We start from the raw sequence: 17,873 nt of genomic DNA, 5'->3' as shown, positions 1-17,873 counted from the left end.
GCAGAAGGGGACCTTACACTTCTGAAGTTCTTTTTTCTCTCCGTCGCACTACTTCTTCAGTAAAGAGGGGTGAATCTCCCCTCCCCTCCTCTCCTCTCTCCACTGCCCGGAAAAATCAAAAGCAGTAGACAGGAGAGGCCTGGCTGTGGGGTCTGAGAAAGGTTCTTCACTTCTCAGCTTTCGTCGTTTACCCTGGCCCCTTGGTGTCTTGGACAAGGGGGAGAGGTGACCTTTCCAGTTCCCAGCAAGGGCCTCTTCGTGAATAGCCACTGTGTCCTCAATCTAGCTTGGCTAACAGGTTGGAGTCTGGGTGGTGGTCTCCGCACAGCTGGAGAGGGAACACATCCTGAAGCTTGGGGATCACTGAGGCTTGGAGGGCAGGCAGGGAGGCATCCACGCAACGCCCCGCCTCTTTCCCATGGGCCAAGTGCCAGGGTGCAGTTCCCAGCTTTGTTCAGCAGATGGCGCCCACAGCAGCGTCGCAGCCATACGGGCCTTAGGGCTCCAAGGCCTCAGGGCAGCCCTGCCAGGTGGTTGTATCTTTTCCTCAATGTGAAGAGAGCCTGGGGCCATCCTTCCTTCTTGGTACCCCGGAAGTCAGTCCTCCTACCTATCTGACCCTCAGCTCTCTTTCCCCACCCAGCAAGTCAGGGCAAGGCTGGGGAAAAACTCCTCCCTTCTCAAGGCTCCTGCCCAGCTTCCTTATTTCCTCCTTCCTGGAGGCAGCTGGGCAAGAGGGAGGGGGGCTATAGAGAGGGCAGGACAAGACGGGAGGGAGAAAAGATTCTCCAAGTTGGGAAAGAAGGAGAATACCAAGGACTTAACACTAAATTTATCACTTTTAAAAACAAGAGATTTTCCCCAAAAGTGAAGAAATAAACAAATCCAGTGTCCGTGCATTCCCAACTGCAGTCTTGATTCCAAGATACCTCCTTCACTCTCAGACCTGTTGCAAGGGAAGCAGGTAGAAAGAGAAAGTGAGTGAGAGGCCTGAGGTCCTATTGTCCCCTCCCCTGCTGGTGTGCCCAACCATCCCGTTAGGCATCTAACTTCTCATGTCTGACTCCAGTCCCTGGCCCCGTGTCCAGTCTACAAAGGGGAGGGGAGACTGTAGAATCAGAGCTCACAGGATTATTTCATCCGTGTGTCCACTCCAGGCAGGACCACTGCTCACCAGCCTGGACAGGTGAGGATCTCCCTTTGGGTTCCAAATGCCCTTTATCAGAAAATCCATGGTCTACTTCCATCACCCATTCCAGGAGCCAGAAATCCTCAGACAGAGTCTAACCTCACTGCCTCCTGCTGCACTGTTATCCCGTTTCTCTTTGTCTGTCCTTCCGGGGAGATGCAAATCCTCTGGCCACAGACGACAGCTTTTCAGTGACTGAAGCTGGTCCTTTGTCCCCCTTTTCCTTGACTCCAGATCTTAGCCCTCACCCTCCCCACACAGCCTGCTCTCCTGCAGACTGGGCAGCCCAGCCCTGGGGTCTTACCGAACTGGCTCCCTTGGAATCCAATGGTGGTCTATGGGTTGAGGGTTCCTCTGTGCTGGGTTTCTCACTGCCCCTCTCCTGAGTGTTAGGGATGGATTCTGCAGGCTCTGAGGAGGAAGAACAGGTGGTGGGAGGGACAGGTAGTATTCACGAGGCCTTGCAGAGAGGCAGCTGCTTCTACTCACCCTAGCCCATACTTCAACAAGCCCTGAGAGGAGCCCAAGACCAAGTGGAAGGCAACGGGGCAAGACCAACAGGGTTTTCTCTGGTCACAATGACTACTTAGGTTCACTATTTTTTAAAAAATCTGCAATCGGAAATCGAAAAAAAAAAAAAAAACCCTCTAAAAAAAAGCTTAAAATTTGGGGTATGATCTCCAAGTGTGGCTAAACCTGATCTGAACAGAGATGAGCGTTTGATAGCCTGTTTATCCCACTTCGTGTGACCACGCATTTCCCTGCAGAAATCTTCACGTGTTCGATTACAGGGGGCTCTGCTGGGGTGTTATGGAACATATGGTGTATATACCGTGTCACCTTCATAAAACTGGAAACATTCTGCCTTCCGGCCCACACCTGGGATAAGGACTCGTGGACAGGCAGGTTCCATTGCTTGCATACTTTGTGTTCTCTGCTGGGCCAAGGACCAGTCTCACTGAAGTTTCACACACAACCCGATGCGATAGGCGCCATCATTATCACTCTACTGATTGAGGTTAAGCTGCTGAAGACCTCTGGGCTGATAAAGTGGCAGAGCCAGGATTCCAGCCTGTGAAGGCTGCCCCCATGCCGCCGGGCTCCCCCGATACAATAGGGAGCTCTGAAGTCCAAGTTGGAAGGGGATGGTGTCATTCAGTAAAGAAAGATGAAGAGATGCAAACACACGCTGTCCATGCAAAGTTCCATACTCTCAAGACAGTTTCTGGCTACTGCTAGGCCCCTCCCTACAACGGGGAAGGCTGGCCTCGCCCGGGGTTGGTCCCTCCCCAGCCTGAACGTACTGTGTGCTTTCCCAGAGGTGCCCAGCCACGACTCCGCTGCTGTGTCTCCGATCCCAGGTGGGCAGGACTCCCGTGTCCCTGTGCTCTCGGCGGCTCCTTCAGGCTCCTCTCCCTCCTGCTGTTGCCCCAGGTGATGTTCGACCATCATCTGGAGCTCTGAGGGCAAACAGAAAGGGAGAGAGCATTGGACGTGACTGCCCCAGGCTTCCTCCATGGACCCTCAGATGTGACAGCCCCACTAGAGGGCCAGCACACACTGCCCGTGTGGTTTGACTTTCCTGTCTGAGATTGAACAAGGAGGGACATCTGCTGTACAATAAGGAGGGACTAATGTTAGACAATAAAATGTACTTTTTTCAAAGGTAAGGGAGGGGAAAGGAAGAGCCTTTAAGCTCAAAAGATCCTCCTGATTTGCTGGGATACCTGGTCTCCTTTGGGGTCAGGAGAAAAGACTCAATTTAGATTCAAGAAATATTTGAGTACCTCCTCTGTGCTGTGCACTATGCCGGGTGAGTTCACATACTTTATTTAACTGCCAAAGTGAGGTAGTATTCAGGGCCCCTGTAGGTTAAGCAGGTTCTCCAAGGCCACCCAGCTAGTGGGTGGCAGAGCTGGAATGCAGCCCCGGGCGGTCCAGCAACAACTCTCCTTTAATAAAGGCAGACGTAATGACTTCCCAAGGATTCCTTCCAAACGGGTCATCCTGGCCACTGCTCAGCGTCAGGCATAGCGGGGAAGAGTCTTCCGAACCTTTCATTGTGGGTGTGGTCCTCATCACCTTCTTCTGTTGCCGTGGAGACATGGACAAAGTGGACTGTGAAGGGCACAGAGCACAGGTGGGCGTCCGCCCTTCTCGCCCTCCTCCCTGCCGTGCCATGCTGTGGGACTGGAGACTGGGGGTAGGTGTGGGCTTCAGCAAGTGGGGGAAGAAAACTCCTGCTTCCTCGGCCCCCACCCCTATGATGGTGAGCAAGGAGACCGTGTATGGGAGAACGTAGAGGACCATGTGTGTACATCCACTCAAGAACATTTTGGGGGGGTACAAGAAAGAGGGAGACAAAAGGTCCTAAGAGGGGGGGTTGAGGAATAATCTTCTAATGGGTCTGGGGGTTCTCTGTGCTGGGCTGAGCGGGAGGGGCCAGCTCACCTTGAGATGCGGGTTGGGGACCCGGTCTTCATCCACCTCTGAGGGAAGGAGGGAAAGGAGAAAGTGATGAGGATGGGAAACCCAGGGGGTCCCGCAGACTGACTTCCCAAGGGGAGGAGCCTCTGCCATCACCTCCTTCCTGATCCGTCCCTCACATCTGTCCCTAGGAAGCTGGCCCTGACTGTGGCTGTCCCCAGCCTCTTCCCTCCAGCTCCCTCCTGCTCTGCTGGCTGGCGTTACCTCCTCCTGCTTCTAGTCCTGTCCTTGCCTCTGTGGTCAGTCTGCATCTACATCCTTGCCTCAGACCTGGAGGTTCTTGAAGGCAGGCTTTGTGGTCCTTTTGTCCTTTTCCTCCCTGTCTCCTTCCAATCAGCCCCCCACCCCCGATCCAGAACTGAAAAATGCCTAGGAGGGAACACCGGATAGAGAACAGCAAACTTATCGTGTGCAGGGCCCAGGACAGTCTTTTTTAGTAGTTGGAGGAAGTTGGAGACTCAGGTATCCTGAATTCCAGTCCGGCTTATTAGCGTCACTACCTCTCTTCCACTCTCTCGCCAGCGCCCCTGACATTCTCTGAGACCTTGTTCTCTCCCCAGACCTTGATGGAGACACTGGTGACCAGAATGCCAGCTGCTCCCTGAGCTGTTTCTAACCTTCCCCTTCCCCTCTGGGGGCCATGAGAATAGCTGATGGCGTTGGTCCCTCCCCCTCACAGCTGTCACCGCCTCTGGCAGTGGGGGCAGCAGCCTCTCAGTTGCTGGAGAAACCTGGAAGGCTGTTGCCACAGCAACCAACACTCCGTTGACCACCCCAACTCCTGGGGGGCTTAGGAACCAGGTTGTCTCCCCCGCTTCCTAGCACTGCTCTGTCTTTCCAAAGCGGAGGAAATCCCACTGCTAACCCAGCCACCGCTTCCCTGCCTCCAGGACTGAGGAGACCGCGGGCTCCTCAGATGTGCCCTCCTGTCTAGCACCCACCTTCTCTCACTGGGACCCAGCTGTCTTCAGCAGCCCCTACTCCCTTCAGCGACCCATCCTGGGGTTACCTGGGGATGACTGGTCACTGGTCAGCACGAGGGTGGCAGGGGTGGGGCGGCGCCTCCGGATCTGAGGGAAGAGGTCAAGTACACGTGGAAGCATCGCAGCATTATGTTACACACTCGGTAACATAATCCAGGCCGCCCACTTAGCACACCTCCAAAAGTGCCACGTTACACTGAACCCACGCTCTCCGGGTGGACGTTCTTGGGCCCATCCCTCTGCCCTGGGGACCCAGAAGACCACCTCCACTCCCTGCTTTCCCCAACCCCCTTTCTGTCTCCGCATCTCCCCGGGTCCTGGTCCCAGCTCTCCATCTCAGCAGCTATATCTGCGCTAATGCATCGATTTCTGGCCTGCTGTCCTTCCGTCCATCCTGGATCAATGGTCAGAAATAACCCGAGAGGGCACAAAACTTTCCCCTCAGTCTCCCAGACCACTCCCCAAATGGACATAAACCTGTAGTGGGCCAGCACCGGCGGAGAGCGCCCCTCGATCCCCACCCAGCCTGGGAGGACAGCACAGAGAAGGTGGGTCTGAACGTGCCTTCACCTGGCCCATGCCCCTCCCTCCCTCATCTCCTCCCTATCCTTGTACACACTGCCTTTCTGATTTGTGAGGAAATACGGCCTAGAGAAATCCTTGTCATGGTAAATATAATATGAGGAGAAGCGTGAGGCGGGACCCTGGTCAGGGACTAAAGCTAAACTGAAAAATCTTATCCTGGGCTCTGGGGTCCGATTCTAAGGAAGTAACAGATAAGAGCGGATTCCCTGCTGGGCCTCTGAGCCCCCTTTCCCCGCCTCTGTTCTTTTGTCTTGCTGCCAATAAAGTTGACTGTTGTTGAAGTCAGTCCAAGGACTCTTGGGACACGTAGTTTTTTCCGTTTCTCTGGAGGCTTGAAAGTGAAGGGTACCGTGGGGTTGGAGTCCCTGCGGCTCCCTCCAGGGCAGAAAGTGGGTATCAGCCCTAGCGGGGGGGCAGGGTTAATCTGAGAGAAGGACACCTCAAAGAAGAAATGGGTACATAGAATGGGGGTAGGTTGGGGTAGGGACTGTTTTCTTAGGAGAATCCAGCAGCATCTGTTTCTGGTGGCATTTCAAGGTCCCTGGCAGTTCTGTGTGTGTGTTTGTGTGTGCATACAAGCACGCACAGCATAGACATTATCTGTGAGTCCGTCGCTGGCTATTCCTGGTGCAAACGTGCTGGGGGCCAGCAGGTGGGCAAGTGTGCTCCGTGCATGTGGGGTGAGGCCATCCTTCTCCTGAGACAGGACTCCTCTCTATTTCTTTCCTGCCCTGGGGGAGGGGAGCTGAGAGAGGGAGAGGGTGCGGTGGGGGTGGGGATTAATGGGGGTTGGGAGCCTGAGAAGGAGTCTGCAAGTTTGACAGAAAGGACCTCTGAGAGGGCAGCAGGGCTCTGTGATCTTGGACAGGTCCCTTAACCAATGTCCTTGCCTTGGACAAGATTTCTAAGCACTCAGAGTCCTTGAGGATTTTGATGTCCTACAGGAGGAGGGAGTAAAGTTAGACTTCCTGAAGTACCTCCCAGGCACCTGAACTACTAGCAAATGAGTAGGCGGTCTCCTATTTTCCATGCCCCGATCACAAATCCTAGTTCTCAAGGACACTTGGTGCGTTTGCCTCTGATTTCTTTCCAAACCAGTTATGCCAAGGACCTGGTAGCTGCGGGCACCCCTCCATCCCCTGCCACTCTGTGCTCCATAACTCAGAGTTTCCAACCCCTGCCGCCCTCTCATGTCACTCTGGGTTAGGTGTTCCTGCCAAGCCTGGAACTTTTTGCCTACACACTTGGGTAACACGGCAAGGGGGGTTGAAGTTAGACTGCAGGTAGAATTTCAGGCTGAGCAGACACAGATTTCTGAAGACGAGAGAAAAGCAGGCTGAAGTCCCAGCTCTTTTTCCCTCTGGTTCTATAGCACTGCCTCATTCTCCTCCCCTGCTCCCCAGAACCCTGGGCCAGCTGGCCTGCCATCCCCCAACACACACCTACACCTGCCACATCTAACGCCAAACAGAGGCAGGCGTCAGGCAGTGAGCACTGGCTGTGCCAGTGGAAGGCATTTCTGCTTGGAACCTCACCCCTGAGCCCGTAGCTCACACTCCTGGGCCCTTTTCCCTGGGTCTGAGGTTATCTTAGCCGGCCCCCTGCCTCTAGGCATAATAGCCTTTTCCCTGACCCCAAGGGGACGCTCCCCATGCCCCTGGCTCTCCACCCTCCTCATCCTCAGGAGGTTTGCAGTCCCACCACCCTCCCTCCTACTGTCACACCTTAGAGACAGCCGGTCTGGAGATCCGGCTCCCCCCACAGGCCAGGGAGAGGATGGAGACACAGGTCCCTAACCCCTCCCCACACTTTGGGAAGCTAACGTTATAGGGAGAGCGTGTGTACCCAACCTTTCCCTTCACATCAGACCTTATTCCACCAAACAGCTGGAGCAGCAGAAAGAACACTCTCTCCAGCCCATCCCAAGAGGTCAGAGTTTTCTCAGGTGGGGAGGCCCAGCCAGAGCCCTGGCAGCCGGTTGGGGGAAACAGAGAAGTGACCTTGTGGGCAATGGATAGTCTTTAGGAACAGGGATGTCTAGGCAAATGGATAGAGAACCCGAAAAGAGATGGAGCAACGAGCAAACGAGCAAATATTTGGCAAATGGGTGGTAGTAGCGACCGCGGGTGGTCACCGTCTCCACGCACAGGCTCACTCTCCCTGATACACACACTTGCTCACACAGTCTCATACACTGCCGCCTCTGCCAGGCTGCTCGGAGCTAAAAATAGGCCAGGCCCGGAGGCTGGGCCAGGGCCCTGGACTCCCACCCCTTGAGCCCAGCCCAGCACAGTGCTTCTCTCTTGCCCACGCCCAGCTAGGACCCCAGCCCCGAGAAAGCGCTCGTTCCGCGCTCCCCAGGGCCATTCTCTCCATGCCCTCCCCTTCCCGCCGCCCCCCCACCCCGCCCCATAACCGATCCAAAGGGCAGGAGATGGGAATAAGGACCCAGTGTCCAGACCTGAAGAGCGCGGAGTCAGCCTGCAGACATGACCACTCCTCTCCCCCAAGCCCCAGCCCTCGCAGTTTTCCTCAGCCCTTCTTGTCCTCACCCTCTGGGGTCCGGCAGGGTCGCCCCCAATTAAGAGCTGGGGGGGCTCTTTCTCCTCTTTCAACTCCCTCCATTACCTGCCCTCTCCCTTAGGCCCTCCGACACCTTTGGGCGCCCCTTCCGAGCTCAGAAACTCTGGCAGGGTGTTGACTGGGTGGGGGATGAAAGACTGGCGAAGGGGGGAGGGGTCGTGTCCTCAGGCAAGCCCCCTCCCCCAGGGCTGGGAAAGCAGGGAGCGACTCTCGCGGGGACCGGCTTCGAGGGCAGGCTCTCGTCCTTCAGTCCGTCTCGAAGAAGCACAGATGGGGAGATGGGGTTTCCACGGTGGGGGAGGGGAGAGAAGACCCCCACCCCCCGCAAACAGCGCGCCGGCGCTCGCAGGGGCGCACCGCCAAGGGAGGACTGAGCGGGGGTCTCGGATCGCACAGTCCAGGGGTCCCTCGTCCTCTGTGGGGCGAGTTCCCTGCCGCCCCGCCCCGCTCCGCACCTGCTCCGCCGCCTCGGGGTCAAGGTGCGGCTCTAGCAGCGGGACGGTGAACTGGATCTTCCGGGGGCTGTGGTCTTGCTCCATGGCTGGGGCGGCGGCCGCTGGGCCGGCGGCGGCGGCGGCGGGCGGGCAGGCGGCGGACTCGGGGCTGGGACGGGAGCGCTCCCTCTTCGCTCCGCTCCGGCCCGGCCCCAGCCGGGCGCGCTTGGCTCTCGGCTCCCGGCTCAGCGCTCCCGGCTCGCGGCCCCGGGGACTCCGCGGCCGCCGATTGGCTCGGCACCCGCCCCTCCCGGCCCCCTCCCCTTCCCCACGCCCGGAGCCTTAACCCCGTGGTGGCTGCGCCGCCGGCTGGCGGGGGTCACCGCCCCGCTGGCGGGCGAACCTGGGTCCCGGTCGCAGTGGACACAAACCGGATGGGTATGCGGGGATCCTTAGAGTTCTGGGCGGGGAGTGGAGGTGGGGAGTGGCCACGATGAACTTCTCCAGGCTGGGGCAGAATTGAGGGGCTGGGAATGTGGAGGGGCGCTGCCAGAGAGGAGGCTGCAAACGCTAGAGGAAGATTTCCTTTCTGATCTTAAAGGAGTCGCCTCATAGAGAAAAGAAAGAAAGGGGATCTAGGCTTGCAGCAGGAGGGATTAAAGTTAGACCAGGAGAGAGACTTTCCACTGAGAGGAGACTGCTAGAGCGGAGGTGGAAACTTGGAGGGGAGGCGTGGGGTCTGGCCACAGGTCTGGGTTCACTGTGCAGCAAGAGGGGGAACCGAAGACCTTAGAGGGTATCCAGAGCCTCTGTCTTGAAGTGCTGATGGCAGTGGGTGGTGGGCTCAGGGAGCAGGACCATCTGGGACTCAGCAGAAGGAGAAGTGGGTGTGGGGAGCCAGTAATGCTTGTGAAATACGTTTCTCTTCTTGCTTGCTAAATTCTGGGGATGTAAAGCAGGTGAAAGGCCTGCTGGGGAGAACGCTCCCCGGGGATGGAGAGGGAAACACCTTTGGTGGGGTGGCTTGTTTATAGATGGGGTTGGTTTCCAGTTCCACTATTGGCAGAATAATGAAAAGGATCTGCTGTAACTGAAGGGATGGAGGTGAGACTATGTGAAGAACTTACTAGTTTGGTGTAGGACCAAGATGTCAATACTACTGAGTGAGGGAGATAGGATATTCACCGGAGCTGGTGGGCACTCTGCCAGGGGCTGGGGGCCACTGGGTAGAGGGAGGAGAGGTGCTGGGCACTGAGGAGGGCAGGGCTGGATGCATCTTTGGGGGAGGGAGCTCTGAGGGAGGGGCTGGGCAGAGGTCGGGGCCAGAGATCTGTTTCTCTAGTCTTAAACTGAGCAACTGGCACGTTCAGTACAGATTGATGCCTGGTTCTCTGGGAACCCTGGGATCATCCTCTCTAAGTGGTCAGCCTAAATCCTCAGTTGCCTCCTTTTCCAGGCAGCCCTTCCCTGGCCTGGATTTCACATTGCCCCTTTCCATCTTACCTCCCCAAATAACCTCCCCTGCCCTTCCCCCTAACCGTATCCCTTTACACAAAACAGGTGTGGCTCACTTTTCTCAGGGCAAGGCTGGGGCTATAGGCACGCAGTGGGCCAGCCAGACCTCTATCTGCTGTTAATTCTCTCCTGTTTTGCTGTCGCTTGGACTCCAGAAATGACCCCCTACACCCAGCCTACACATGCATGGTCCCTTTGTGCTCTCTTTGAGGTAGCGGGGCCGTTCTGGATAACAGCTGGTTGGATCCTCAGATCCCTCCCTTCCAGTTGCTCCCCTCCCCGCAGGTGAGGAGGGTGTGTGAAGGCACTGAAGCCAAGAAGATAAGGCTAGGGTGGGGGACAAGGGGGCCCAATAGGACCCAGGTGCTCTCTCTGGCTTTCCCTCCGCTCACCCATCTCCTAACTACACATACACAGAGCAAGGTCCAAGGTGTCCTTTAAATAGGTGACTTGTCCCTCCCCTACACCATTCCACCAGGACCCTGGAACCTGGAACTTGAAGCCAGGACTCCCACACCCCCGTCTCTGGGGACTCAGATGCCCCTCGCTGAGGCTTGATTTCCACATTTGTAAAATGGGCAGAATTGTCCCTACCTGATAAGGTTCAGTATCATAGGAGGTAAGGCACCTGGCACATAGAAGGCCCTCAATTCATTGATAGCTGCTGTTATTATTGTCGCGTTATCTCCTGGCAGGACAGCAGAGTTAGGGGAGTCACCTTTCCAGGTTCTCAAAAGAAGACCCTCCACACCCACCGCAGTCACCCAGTTTGCCGTATTCCCTTCAAACTTGGGTTTGGTCGTGGAAATTCCTCCCAAAGGCTCACATCCACACTTCCGTTTCCCTTCTCAAGCTCCAGATCCTCAGACTCCCTTCCGCTGAAAGCTCCAGGTCAGGAGAGGGCCCAGAGCGCTCAGGCTCTGGAGAGATGGCTGATGGGGGCTGTGTAGGACAAGGGTTCCTGGGAGCAGCCAGCGCTGGGGTAGAGGCAGAGGAGGGGAGAGAGCGGGGAGGGAGGAAAGGCAGCTCCTGCTTCTGGCAGGAGCGTGGGGGTGGGTGGGCAAAACGTTTATGGGTAGCGGGGAGGGGAGTGTGGCTGGCTGCAGCCTCTGGTCCTGGGGTTGCTACACAAGTTGGAAGGGGTCTGTCTGTGAAGGCCTGTGATGTCGTTTTGACCTTTCTTATCCCCGGAGCTGGGTGGGTGACTGTGGTGCCTGTTGGGCTTGTGGGTGGAAGAAGACGTGGGTCGCTTGCACATGAGGCTGGGAGTTGCAATGCCTGCTCTTGGAGCCCTTCCTAGAATGAGTAAGAGCGGAGCCTGCCCCGTCCCTGGCTTGCACGTGTCTGTGCAAGGTGTGCTTGTGTGTGTGCAAGCGTTCACATCCCTGCCTCAGTCCCGGCCCCACCAGCAGAGCAGCAGCTGTTCCACGTGGTGTACTTCTGGGTCCATGAAATATTTAAGGTTACAGGGATGTGACTCGGTGATGCAATTGCTTCACAGCTCCCGCCCGCCCCTACTCTCCAAGCTGGACTCTGGCTTAATGTGGCGGCTCTTTGTGGCTCTCAGCATTTCTGCTTTTATTTGTCTGTCATCCTCACCCCCCACTAACCTTCTCCTGCGTTAATTTACTAATCCCCACACCCAACCAGGAAGGAGGGCAGGAATTATGATTAGAACCCAGGAGGCCAAGCCCTTACCTCTATCTTTGAGTCTCCCTGCTGGTCAGTGTGGCAGGGCTAAACTCCTGCCTGTTGAAAACATGAGGTCAAATAAAATTCAAAAAAAAAGAAAACATGATGCATGCGCACTTTCCACGCATTCAGCTCTGAGGACTTTATACACCCAAAGGAGTAATGACCCTATCCAAGTGGTCCCCTGGGAAGCCATATGCTCCTACCAATTTGCCACAGTTTCTCAAACATTTCTGGAAACTCCTTTGGAATCATCTCAGAACTGGTGGCATCTGCTCTGAAAAATCCTTCCTGGGGAGCGAATCTTTGTCCTTTGGGGTGGTTTTGCTCTTCTGGAAACGAGTGAGAGTCTTTAGGGGTTGTGCCTTGTGAAGAAGGAGGGAAACCAGGTGAGGAGCAGAACTGGATCTAGAACTGAGGTGCGGGTATCCTGCAGTGAGGCTGTCTGCCCCCTGGGGCTCCAAAGCCCATCTAGAAGCCATGTCTGCAAGAGAAGTTTCCAGAACTTCTTGTGAGCCCCAGCAGCACCGTTGGAGTAGATGTGTGGCCTCTCAGGGGATGACTTGGAAGGCCCAGCCTTCTCCAGCTGCATGAGTGCTGGTTTGCCTGCAAAAAACCCCATTGTCGCGATTCTGCCAGGCTTGGGTGCACACCCCCTTGCAGATGGCAGTGTTGGGAATGGGGCCAGAGCTGGAGATTCAAATCGAGGGGATGCTCATTTCCAAGATGCTTTGCCTCTTCTTGAACCACAAACTGGTAGAGGTGGAAGAGACGTAAAGATCAGTCAACCCAACCTCCTTGAGCTAGAGAGGGGAAACTATGGCCGAGAGAGAGGAAGCAGCTCTCCCAAGGACTTGAACCCATGCCAATGTTTTCCCCAATAAGCCAGATTTGGAGGCAACGGCTGAACCTGAAGCAGGGGCATAGACCAGAGGACCTCTTGAAATGCATTTTAACCCTGTGATCATCACTAGTCTAGAAGACCCAATCCCTCGCCTTCCACCCCAGTTCTCTAACAGGTTGAATTTATACTTCCAACCAATCTTTATCAGGTATTCATATGTGCCAGGCATCGTGCTAAGCACTGGGGATACAGTGGAGCACAAAATAAGTACATTCTCTGTCCACTGGCATCTTACAGCCTAGCAGGGCTCCGGGTGGAGCAGGGTAACTAGGTAATGATAAATGACAAATACTGCAAAGTGAAAGTACAAGAATGAGGTGCATCAGGGAAGGCGGAAGGTCAATGACCTCTGATTGCTCAGATAACCGTCTCCTGGGTTCAAATCTTAGCTCTGCCACTTTGGGCAAGATGTTTAACTTCTCTGAGCTTTGGTTTCTTTATCTGTAACTAACAGGTATCTCTATTATCCTAGTGAGGGTGGGATAAGATGATGTCCACAGAGTGCCTAGCTCAGTGCCTGGCGCCCATCCAGCTCTTGTGAAAGGAACGTGAGTAACGAGGAGATCATCTTAGCTAATGTTTTCTCCTTTGACTCTGGAAAAGGCAGGGATGAAGAAATGGGGGCTTCAAAACTTTCAGAATTGGGAGGGGGTCTGCAGAACGCCCCCTGCCCTTTTTTAGCCAGACCCTGCTCTTCCCACCCTTGCCTGGTCAGCTGTTCTTGATGGCCAGCTGTGTCCTCATCAGCACGGATGACCACCCTGCCCTGCTAATTAACACCCGCCCTGTTAATGATTAAATCTACTGACTTTGACTTGGGGGTGGGATGGAAAATTCCCCAGCCACAGGACGGGACTGAGGTAGGTTACTGGGAGTAGGAGGGAAGGGCCCCCTGGGCTCTGGGTGCGTTGTTGATGGTAGGTGGCCAGGGAGCAGATGCCTGGTTTTCTCCCGGGGGCTACTCAGCAGGGGAGTGTGGTTGGAGAAGGGTCATTTGAAAGTCACAGCCCATCCTCCTCCCGCACTCCTCCCAAGCTTGGCGGAGGGCACTGGGCCCCAGCCCAAGCCTTGGCATTCCTCTTGCCGGGGGTTGGCCATTGAATACTGCTATAGCCGGAAGGACAGGGGGAGATGGTGTATTAGTTCCTAGGGCTGCTGTAACAAAATACCACTAACTGGGTGGCTTAAAACAATAGGGCTTTATTCTCTTACAGCTCTGGAGGCTAGGAGTCTGAAATCAAGGTGTCAGCAGGGCCACGCTCCCGCGGATGGCTCTAGGGCACAATCCTTCCTTCTCTCTCAGCTTTTGATGGCCCCAGGTGTTCCTGGGTTTGTGGCAGCGTAACTCCAGTCTCTGCCTCTGTCTTCACATGGCTTTCTTCCCTCTTGTGTGCTCTCTGTGTCCTCTCTCCTCTTCCTGTAAAGACATCAGTCATTGGATTTAGCGCCCACCCTAAATCCAGGATAATTTCATCTCAAGATCCTTAATTAATTACATCTGCAAAGACTCTGTTTCCAAATAAGGTCACATTCTGAGGTTCTGGGTGGACGTGAATTTTTTTGGAGACACTCTTCGGCCCGCTACAGATAGTGAGATTGCCCGGCAGTTCGGCGAGGTGGTGAGTGCTCTAGAAGACTGCGCCAGGGCTGGTACAGGAGACCAAGGCTCTGGGTCCCCCCTCCCCTCCAGAAGTAGAGGAAGTGCTCAGGACCCGTAGGTGGGGTTGGACTGGGTCTCAAGGGGCCTAGAAAGAAAGGCTACTGGTGGTACAGAGGCAAAAGGATGGGAGTAGGGCTGTTCTAGTTTGGAGTCAAGAAGGCTGAGGGGACTTTGAAGGGAAAATCCTGGGTCCCTGTAATTTAGTCCCATTGGAGGGGAGAGCGTAATGCCCATTACATTATATATTGTATATCGTACATATTCTGTATTGTATATTGTACATGTTATTGTGTATATTATATACTATATATTATATGACAACCACAACTTTTCATGTAATAAAAGAATGAAGTTGCATTTTGATTATCTGATAAGTTTGATTTCATGACGCAATCCTTTATACTTTATTGGGCCAGTGGGCAGAGAGAATTGATTCTCTTGCTCGTGGGAGAAAACCCAGGAAAGCTTCTTAACTATTCTGCTCACTCTTAGATAAGAGACAGGCTCAGTTCAGAGATTAGAATGACCCGGCCAAAGTATGAACCAAAACGTAAAACTGTTTATTTTTTGCCTTGCTATCCTTCGTCTTTTTTTTTTTTTATTGAAGTCTAGTTGATTTACAATATTGCATTAATTTCAGGTGTACAGCCTAGTGATTCAGTTTTTTATTTTTTTTACAGATTACATTCTATTACAGGTTATTACCAGATACTGGACATAATTCCCTGTGCTATACAGTGCATCCTTGTTGCTTATCTGTTTTATGTAGAGCAGTGTGTATCTGTTAATCCCACACTGCTAATTTCCCCTCCTCACCCAGCCCTGCCCAGTGCGGGTGGTGCAGAGCAGACAGGAAGGGGTAGGTGAGTTTTTCCACCCTTTGGCACTCAGCCTCCTTCTCCATCAGCTGGCAGTGTCCTCGCCCTTCCTCTCTGATGTTCTCTGGTGACCATTCTCTCCTGGGTGCTCTCCTGGCTCCTCAGAGCTTTGCCATCAGCTCTGTTTACCTGTGTTTCCTTATCCTAGAAACTTGAGCCCCCTTCCTCAGCTGCTGGGGTCTCTTTGTCCCTTGAGGAAGCCCTATTGGACAGCACCCAAGATGCATGCATGGGGATACACCTGTTTCTCCTCCAGGACCCATAGTTGGTTCTTCCTTTGCCAGGCAAACTCTGGGAGCCCAGGCTGTCCCAGAGCGTCAGCTCAGCCAGCCTGCCTACACGCGGTTCCCTGGTGCTTGTCTCTCCTTCTAAACTTCTGGGAGGCATCCAGCCCCCAGGACATGCTTCTCCCCACCCTAGGGGCCACATATTCAGCTCTTGTGGTAACCCGTGCCAGCATCCACTAGGTTTGCTGCAAGGGGGTAGGTCCCCTTCCCTTCCTTGGGAGAGAGGGGATGGGGCTCACAGCACAGCTCCCTCCATGCATTTCCTCCTTGCAAAATCCTCCCTTTGTTACTGGATGCAATGGGTCCATCGCTTGGGATGCTTAGCCAATGAACACGCCAAGTACTTTTGATTAAAACAGAAACATTTATTACTTGTGACAAGTAAGGAGACAGGGAGATAGCTCTCAAAGCCTTGTCTCCCAAAACATCAGGATCAGGGAAGTTTTAAGCTACAGGTGCACGCACATTCATGAACGGTCGAGTGTGATCTTCCACGTAGAGGTAGAGTTCCAGATGCGCTTGTGCAGTATGACACGTTCAAACATATGTTGTGCGTTCCAAAATGGTGGCAGTCCCTGCCCTTGGAGTGGAGATTTTAGCATTGACGTGAGGCAAAGGGCGCTCTAGGCTGACAAAATCCAGGCACCTCGTTGAGTGAAGTCACGAGGGTCAGCAAAGGTCAGTATTGTCATTCCCTGGGCTCCAGTGATTCTGGTGGTTGAGTAGTTGAGGGCTTTGGATCCTACAGAACAGCTCAAGAATGTGCTTCAGGCTGACCTTTACCTTTGAAAGAGAACTGGGTGTCTTTAAGGCTGATTTATTATCTTTGCTATGGTCACTTCACTTTCTGATAATAGTTTCTGCATTCTTTTTTCTTTTTAAAATCATTAATTATTGAGACTGATTCTTTCCACATGAAGACCTAGGAGCCCATAGTTCACCTTCCTCCGAATCATCAGTAAAGAGAACAGAGAGGGGTTCTGAAATGTTTGCTCTGGTTCTTAACGTAAGCTTGTCCAGGGCGTGTTAATGCTTTCTCTTATTGCCTGGTACTCTACTTCTGCAAGATATGACATACTCTGGTTTAACCCCATCCCTTCCTTGTCACTGTCTTGCTAACACCTTCTCTCTCTATAATGATGCCTTTCTGTCTCCTTGATCTGGCTGAGGGGGTCAGAAACTAGTTCTTAAACACTTCTTTTGAAATTCTTCCTATGATGATTTGGTGCTTCTCTTTGAAACTCCATCTATTGTATCTTCAACTGGTGCCCAGTTGAAATTCTAATTTTAATATTCTGTTGCAAAAGCATCTGGGACAGTTACGATTGTGCCGGGAGAGAGGGGCATCAGGTTTTAAATTCATACCAGCATCTTCTCTGTGTGGGGAACAAGAGGACGTCAAGTGAACGGCCCTGAGGTGGAATGGCCACCAGAGGGCAGCAGATCCTGCTTCAAACCCTGTTTCCTTCCTTGGACTCACTGGAGCTGGATTGTTTTATTCAATTCCCAGAGACCAGGTGCCGCCCAGGTGCTGGGTCACGTGGAGGGGCTGAGCTCTCCCGATAATTCAACCGGCTCTTCAATGTTGATCCTGCTTTCTGACTTTCTGCAGTCTAACCACCATTCTGCCAGTTGAAGGATCAAAGATGTCAGTCTGCATTTGACAGTGACAGCCAGTTACTAAACACCTACACTGTAATGGGCTTGGACATTAAAGCCATACTTCCTGGGCTTCCCTGGTGGCGCAGTGGTTAAGAACCCGCCTGCCAATGCAGGGAACATGGGTTCGAGCCCTGGTCCGGGAAGATCCCACATGCCGCGGAGCAACTAAGCCTGTGCGCCACAACTGCTAAGTCTGCCCTCTGGAGCCTGCGGGCCACAGCTACTGAGGCCCGTACGCCTAGGGCCTGTGATCCACAACAAGAGAAGCCACCGCAATGAGAAGACGGTGCACCGCAACGAAGAGTGGCCCCCGCTTGCTCCAACTAGAGAAAGCCCGTGCGCAGCAACGAAGACCCAACGCAGCCATAAATAAATAAATAAAGCCACACTTTCTGCCCTGGAGAAGCCTAACCAGTGCTGTGAACAGATGTGATGGAATGCAAAAGAGCAACTTCTGCTGCAGAGGCAGGAAAAAGGGCTTTGTATCAAACCCCTAGAACCAGAGAGCAGGCTGATGGTTGCCGGGGAGTGGGGGTGGGGAAAATGGGTGAAGGGGGTCAAAAGGTGCAAACTTCCAGTTATAAGATAAATAAGTTCTGGAGATGTAACATACAGCATGGTGACTATAGTTATACTGTATTGTGTATTTACAAGTTGCTAAGAGAGTTGATCTTAGAAGTTATCACACACACAACACAATTGTAACTATGTGAGGTGATGGACATGCTAACTAAACTTATTGTGGTAATTACTTCACAAACTATACATATATCAAATCATTACATTGTACACCTTAAATTCATACAATGTCGTGTGTCAGTTATATCTCAATAAAGCCGAAAAAAGAAGCAGTCAGGGCTTTGGGAGCACTGAGGAAGGGACAGGAGCTGGAGAAGGCTTCGTGGAGGAGGGGAGGGGAGTTGGGTTTGTTTAAGGATGAGCAGGACTTTGGGAAGTTGGGAAGAAGAGGTGTGAGCTAAGGGGGAGCCAGATGGGCAAATCCTGGGGGACAAG

General features: G+C 53.7%; 1 protein-coding gene across 2 annotated transcripts; it reads right to left on the bottom strand.

Moving 5' to 3' along the window:
* Nucleotides 1-817: 817 nt before the first annotated feature.
* On the bottom strand, nt 818-8,558 carry PPP1R1A (protein phosphatase 1 regulatory inhibitor subunit 1A). 2 transcript variants are annotated; one of them, XM_073788552.1, is made up of 7 exons: nt 8,283-8,558; nt 4,686-4,746; nt 3,641-3,678; nt 3,244-3,277; nt 2,494-2,649; nt 1,494-1,600; nt 818-946 (listed from the first exon to the last, which is right to left on the bottom strand). In XM_073788552.1, the coding sequence occupies exons 1-7, from the start codon at nt 8,364-8,366 to the stop codon at nt 941-943; spliced, it is 486 nt and encodes a 161-aa protein (XP_073644653.1). In that variant the 5' UTR covers nt 8,367-8,558; the 3' UTR covers nt 818-940. The 2 variants fall into 2 exon arrangements, with proteins under 2 accessions (XP_073644653.1, XP_033721528.1); XM_033865637.2 differs by having other exon boundaries at nt 3,244-3,307; nt 8,283-8,557.
* Between the last annotated feature and the right edge of the window lie 9,315 nt (nt 8,559-17,873).

The sequence above is a fragment of the Tursiops truncatus genome, chromosome 11 (assembly GCF_011762595.2).
Source record: "Tursiops truncatus isolate mTurTru1 chromosome 11, mTurTru1.mat.Y, whole genome shotgun sequence".
NCBI lineage: Eukaryota > Metazoa > Chordata > Mammalia > Artiodactyla > Delphinidae > Tursiops > Tursiops truncatus.
The sequence above is the reverse complement of the archived record's forward strand: the minus strand, read 5'-3'. Positions and strand labels throughout refer to the sequence as shown.